Here is a 7193-nt window from a genome sequence, read left to right as displayed (position 1 = left end):
AATGGCAAGTCAGCCAATATGAACTCGTAAAGCTCATGATTGGCACCATGAAATCTTTTAAACTGGATATTCAAGAAGTCTTCAGTCTAAATCAACAACCCAACTTTCAATGCTACGATTCTCCTTGAGCTCTATGTTTTATACTGCGGCTTCGCATGCTTCAAGTAAAATGGAAAGAGCTTTCGGTTTACTGCAATGTCGGAGATCATGGATTTCTCAATCGATTCGAAACGCCGAAAGAGAAATGCCCTCGGGGTGATGGGAAAATCAAATTGACATTCCACATCACTGGTTAAATCAAAAGAGGTTGTGGGATCCAACCAGTAGAGATTCAGATCCTCTATGGCTTCTTTCTGAATGCACTCAATAGACTAAGCTGGAAACAATGAATTCTGACTTTCAAGAGTAAGTTTCGTATTCTTGGCCTCGACTTATTCTGCCTCAAACTTCCTCTAAAGAGCATTGAGCTCGCCAAGCTCTTTGTCTCTTTTCTCCATAGCGCTCCTTTCAGACTCAGACAATTTCGGATTTTCATCATTGTCCTCTTCAGCGATTCCTTTTCCATTGTCTTGGTCTTTTCCTGATCCGAAAGCTTCATTATCATTCCGACCAGTTTCAGCCTTTACCTTTTCATCCTCCTCCCCCTTGTTTCACAGAAGCCCTACTTCCCAAAACATCTTGTATCTGATTGAGCATGTCAAACTCAAGTTGAAGCTTTTTGGAGATGGTTTTTAATAGAGGCAACGATCAATTAATCACGAGTTTCAACCAATTGCACCAAGTAGTGGTTAATTTCCAAAATTCACCCTTTAACCAAAACTCTCTCATCTTCAAGTTGGGCAATTGTCGTGGTAGCATTCTTCAGCTTCACAGGCAGAACTTTGGTTTTCTGAGTTTTCTCAGCCAATTCATCCATTATCTTATTTTCAATGGCTAAGTCCTCCTGTAATTTTTCAATCATGGTAGAGAGGGTAGTATGCAATTCGGCGTTGTCTACCTTGATGTCTGCACGGATCTTTGATAAAGCTTCTTTCTCGGCTTTCAAAGAAGAATGAAACCCTTCAATCATTTTGTTCATGTCAGTCGTTTTATTGTCCGAAGAGGTTCGTAAATCATTTATGAAAGATTGCACTTCATGATGTAGTTTTTCGACTTTTTCGGTCGTCTCATAAATCCTCTTCTCAAACTCACGAATGACTTTGAAGGATTCTTCAATGACTTTTGCATTCGTGGAGGTAAGCATCTCAACAGTTGCTCTGTGAGTTGTAAGCAGATTTTCCCATTTTGTTGAAGATAATGCGTTGGAATGCTTGAGGATCGAGTCAAGTTTCTCATTCAGCTTTCTGAACTGACCCTTCGTCATTATAGCATCATCGTCATAACTGATATTGATTGTGAATGGGCTGAAGAAAAAATCATTGTAAGTTTCTTGGTCATCTCTGAACAACATATCGGCATCCTCGTTGACTATAGGAGCAGTTGATGGGCCTTTTTCGGAGGTTTCACCGATGTTGACATTTGCCCCCGCATCAGATGCGTTGACAAGGATGCCTGAAGTGTGTATCTCCTCCGAAACGGATTTGAATACACAGACTTCTGGTGGAGTAGATGTTGATGATGTTGTAGAGATTTTGGAGTTGTTAAAGATTGTTGAGGAAAGAGGAACTGAAATTGTAGGTAGTGAAGTTTGAACAGTGGTTGTAGTTGGGATAGTCGTGGGTAAGGGTGGAATGGAGGAGATCAGAATTGTAGTTGGGATGGGTAAAGTTATGGTTTCGAACGATGTAGTGTTAAATGGTGGAGGTGGAGGGGTGAGGTTTATAAATGGTTCTTGGATAATGGAGGCAAAAATATCTGAGGTGGGAGGAGATGAGGGTGGAGAAGATGATACCTTCGGAATAGGTTCTGAAGTTGGAGGTTCGGAAGTGTGGTCTGTATTATTTTCCGCACGATGTTGGTCATTGGTTGGTTGTACTTCCGATAAGGTCCTCTCATCTGAATCTTCTTGAAGAATAGGACTTGGAGACCGGGGTTTCGGAGCCGGTTTCTTGGTTTTCTTTGGAGCCCTCACAGTTTTCGAAGATGAAGCCTTGGCTTTTCTGTTTCCTCCTCTTTTCGGCTTGTCTCATGCATTTATAACATGTTTTAAATCTGCATGGATTGGGCGGATGCCTGATGAGGGCAAGGAACGATATGCCTTGATGAGATCCATTGGAACCTTTGATAACATTACCTCCGGGATGGAACCGACGAAACTGAAATTTTGTTGATCTAACATGACGAATGTTGGGGTATGAAGCATGGGGATCTCCACCATCATCGAATCCTTCATTATAGGAACATGATAATGTATCAACACCTTTTTTACCACAATCGACCAGAAACGAGCACACAACATTTCCATGTGTTGTGTGGTCGAGCTGGTGCTCTGAACGAACTGACCCCAAATAATTGAAACATAATACAAATTCACTCCATTGTAGAGCCCAAACAAAAGAGTGTAGAACATATTGCTAGCAGTGTCAAAACCTGCAACCTGTTCTAAAAGGCTTTTGAATAGAATAGTGAAGAGGCCATTCCATATTGGCGGCAAGAACGATTTTCTAAACTTGGAGAGAAGGGAGATATCGCCCGTATATCCCATATGATAAAACATCTTGGTTAATCCAGTGCCAGGGATCAATTTTGGGTCAACACTCACATTAGGAGTTGCAAGCCCTAGTATTTTGCAGAAAGTAGCCTTGTTGATCGAGGTCTTGTGGTTGGCAACTTCAAAACTAATGACCTCATCTTGAATGTTGTAGATGGCTGAGGAGTACGCTCTTAACAGATGCACCAAAGGAGCTTCACCTGCCATTGTTAAGGCTTTCATGATTGGGGAAAACTTCAAAGACTCGATCATGGGGCGAAGTATGGTATTATAACGAGTAGCATCCAAATCAATGATCATGTTTTGGTTTGGCTTCACAGAGAGCATGATCACTGAAGCAAATTGGTTTGCAAAAGATACGTTTTCTAATGAAGCAACCATTGTTGCAGTGAAGAAGATGATGAACATTTGAAAACTAGAGTGTTTTTCCTTTGGAGAGTTTAAGAGTTGTGTAAGCAGTAAAGGTAAGTGAATCGATTAACACACTTTTATATGAGATAATGATTAGTGAGAGAAACCGTCGTTTCACGTTCCTAGTAGCCGAAAAGTTAGCTTGTAAAAGTGTGCTAGCTCATCATCTTGTATCACAGTCTGTTGTAACAAACAGACGTGTGTCAGGAAATTCAAAAGTCACGCCTTTTCATTGATCCTTCAATTTTGAAGACAGGTTGTTTCGGAATCTTAACTTTCGTAACGAATAATCATCAATCCAAACAGTAACAAGACTTGGTAAAATCACAAGGATTTTAGTGCAAGCGAGAGTGTGCCAAAGAAAAAGAAATAAAGCAAATTTAATCATGATGGATTAAGTGATATGAAAAAGCAGTATGATCCTAGGACAACGATCTCTTCCTTCTGAGTCAAGAGAGACTCTGAAGTGCTTGTGTGGTGTAACATTAAATCACGATCACTAGTTTATTAAGAAACCGTGAAAGGTTTCTTTTAGTGGGCTTTAAGAGTGGCTTTAGCTTCAAAGAGGTTCCGAAACTTAACATAAGTCCGAAAATCTGAATGAAGTACTTGTTTGACCGTTGTATTCATAATAACAAGTAAGCTTTGGAAATGTTTTTGATGTAACTAGGTCGTTCAGCAAATGTTCAATGGGAAATCTCATAAAAAAATTTAAAAAACCTGGATCAATTGGGAAGAAATTACTTGGGATTAGAACATTTCATTAAGATCACACAAAGGAAAAAAAAGGAGATTTCGAACATTCATGGTACAAGTCAAAAGTATTGTATTCGTCAATTCAGTAAGTAAATAACTAGAACATGAAACTGTTCATCGTCAATTCACAAGTAAAAAGATAGAACATGAAATTTTCACCGTCAATTCAGAAATAGTGAAAATCAAGAACAATAAATTGTTCACCGTCAATTCAGAATAGGTAGTCGGATTTTGGGTTTCACTCGAAATTATGGTGATAACAATTGCAAGATCATAAACACAGATGTTGTGTAACCTAAACCTCAGTGGTAATACCTGAGAATCTAAAGGGTTACAATTATGAACACGAAATTGATGGAGAATAATAGATTAGGAGAAGAATGGTTTGGAGTTTCACAAAAATCATGGTGAAAATTATTTTACGATGCTAGAGTTTTATAATCCTATACCGAAACTGGTTTTGTTTGAGTAATCAGGGGATTACGTGGAATATATGATAAGATATGGTAGAAAGAAGTTGTGGAGTCGATCGTCAATTCCTTATATCATTTTGAAATTCAGAAATGAATTTCCTTGCAAACCTTTGAAAATGTTTTGTGATTTTTGGTTTTTCAGAAAAGAAAATTAAAGAAAATATTTTTGAGATTTTTGGTTATCTAAAAAGAAAATACAGAAATAGAGAAAATGTTTGTTTAAAATTTGAAGTTTCTGAAAAATAAAGAAAATATTTTTGAAAGATTAATGATTCTGAAGTCCGAATAAACAATACTTTAGAATTACTTCGAAACTCGGAATAATTCAAAAATGAACAGTTAATTCCGACCGGTTCCGAAGATCGGAATCATTCGGAAGTGAACAGTGAATTCCGACTGATTCTAAAGCTCAAAACCATTCGAAATGCTACAGTAACCTCCTTTATTGTGAAGATGAATTCGGAACTGAGTTAGCTTCAATCATCCCCAACCCTTGTAAGATTCGATTGAAAGATGCTTCAGGTAATGCTTTGGTGAAGATGTCAGCTAACTGGTCAGATGAACAGATGAAGTGAAGTTCAACATTACCATCTTCGACATGATCCTTTATGAAGTGGTATCTTAGTGCTATATGCTTCGTTTTTTAATGTTGCACCGGATTATGGCATATTCTGATAGCACTTTCGGAGTCACAGTATAAGGGAATTCTCTTCATGTTGATTCTGTAGTCCCGCAATTGATTCTGAATCGACACTACTTGAGATGTACATAAAGTCGCTGCAATATATTCGGCTTCTTCTATGGATAATGACACACAAGTTTGTTTCCTAGATTGCCAGCTGACAATCTTGCCATCCACAAATTGACATCCACCTAATGTGCTCTTCCGATCAAGGCCACAACCACCAAGGTCAGCATCCGAATATGCTTTCACGAAGAATCCCAAATTTGAGGGATAGAAAATTCCGAGTGATGTTGTTCTTTTGAGGTATCTGAATATGTTCTTCACAACTACCATATGTGGTTCACGGGGATTCACCTGAAACCTAGCACAACAACAGGCAACAAACATTATATCAGGATGACTCGATGTTAGATACATTAATGATCCGATCATCTGCTGAAATAATTTGATATCTGCTGCTAGCTTGTCCAAGGACGGGGTAAGTTTCGTTTTGATTTCCATAGGAACCTTGACCTTTGAATCACCCACCATTCCAAATTTTGCAAGCAAAATCTTCGTGTAAGCTTCTTGGTTGATAAAAATGCCTTCTGAACTTTATCTAATGTTTAAACCAAGGAAAAAGTTAATTGGACCCATTGAACTCATTTAAAATTTACTTTCCATTAAGTTTTGGAATTCAGTTGTTAATCTAGGATTAGTGGATCTGAAAATAACGTCATCAACATACATCTGAACGATCATTAAATGGTCACCATCTTTCTTGCAAAAGAAGGTTGGATCAACCGAACCTTGTTTAAATTTTGATTGTTTTAGAAAACGAGTCAGAGTTTCATACCATGCATGAGGGGCCTGTTTCAGACCATACACTGCCTTATCCAAAATGTAACAATGATTTGGGTAATTATCATTAACGAAACCTGGTGGTTATTCTATATAGACTATTTCTTCGAGTTTGACATTTAGAAATGCGCACTTCACATCCATTTGATAGACTTCAAATTTTTTGTGAGCGACGTGTGCTAGAAAGATCCAAACCGATTCAAGTATTGCCACCGGAGCGAACGTCTCTTCGTAGTCAATGCCTTCCTCTTGGCAATAGCCTTTAACAACTAGATGTGCTGTGTTTCGAATGACGTTTCCTTCCTTATCCATTTTATTTCTGAACACCCACTTTATACCAACAACCAAAGCATTGTCTAGAATGGGAACCAATCTCCACACTTTATTCCTTTCAAACTCATTTAGCTCCTCTTGCATCGCCTAAAGCGAATATGCATGATCAAGCACAACATTAACGATTTTAGGTTCGATTTTAGAAACAAAAGAATTAAACATGCAAAATTCTAATTTTAAAAATAAAGCATTTTGTTTCACTTTTTGTTGTGCACGTGTAAGAACCCCCGAGAATGTGTCTCCGATCACTTGGGATTTTTGATGATCTTTGGTCGACTTTGTTAATGGAGGGAAGTTTTGATCATAAATGGGAGCAATTTCAGCAACAACTTTGTAACACCCTGACTCCCAGGTACAAGTTTTAAAGCATTATATACATATTAATGGACCTACTCGACGAGTCGGAGGACCCGGACTCGATGAGCATATGCTTCGTTTTTAAATGTTGCACCGGATTATGGCATATTCTGATAGCACTTTCGGAGTCACAGTATCGGGGAATTCTCTTCATGTTGATTATGTAGTCCCGCAATTGATTCTGAATCGACACTACTTGAGATGTACATAAAGTTGCTACAATATATTCGGCTTCTTCTATGGATAATGACACACAAGTTTGTTTCCTAGATTGCCAGCTGACAATCTTGCCATCCACAAATTGACATCCACCTGATGTGCTCTTCCGATCAAGGCCACAACCACCAAGGTCAGCATCCGAATACGCTTTCACGAAGAATCCCGAATTTGAGGGATAGAAAATTCCGAGTGATGTTGTTCTTTTAAGGTATCTGAATATGTTCTTCACAACTACCATATGTGGTTCACGGGGATTCACCTGAAACCTAGCACAACAACAGACAACAAACATTATATCAGGATGACTCGATGTTAGATACATTAATGATCCGATCATCTGCTGAAATAATGTGATATCTGCTGCTAGCTTGTCCAAGGACGGGGTAAGTTTCGTTTTGATTTCCATAGGAACCTTGACCTTTGAATCACCCACCATTCCAAATTTTGCAAGCAAAATCTTCGTGTAAGC

At 38.5% G+C, this 7193-nt stretch overlaps 1 protein-coding gene across 1 annotated transcript; it reads right to left on the bottom strand.

Annotated features, from left to right (window-relative positions):
* Positions 1–4933: 4933 nt before the first annotated feature.
* LOC145075989 (secreted RxLR effector protein 161-like) lies at positions 4934–5506 on the bottom strand. The gene has a single exon (XM_079022029.1). It carries the CDS (start codon positions 5504–5506, stop codon positions 4934–4936), a length of 573 nt encoding a protein of 190 aa, XP_078878155.1.
* Between the last annotated feature and the right edge of the window lie 1687 nt (positions 5507–7193).

This window comes from Lactuca serriola, chromosome 9 (assembly GCF_051521515.1).
Source record: "Lactuca serriola cultivar US96UC23 chromosome 9, Lser_US96UC23_V15, whole genome shotgun sequence".
Taxonomy (NCBI): Eukaryota; Viridiplantae; Streptophyta; class Magnoliopsida; order Asterales; family Asteraceae; genus Lactuca; species Lactuca serriola.
The sequence above is the reverse complement of the archived record's forward strand: the minus strand, read 5'-3'. Positions and strand labels throughout refer to the sequence as shown.

Excerpts from the sequence above, each read along its gene's own strand:
- LOC145075989 (XM_079022029.1), bottom strand. The coding sequence starts at position 5,506 with ATGGTGGGTGATTCAAAGGTCAAGGTTCCTATGGAAATCAAAACGAAA.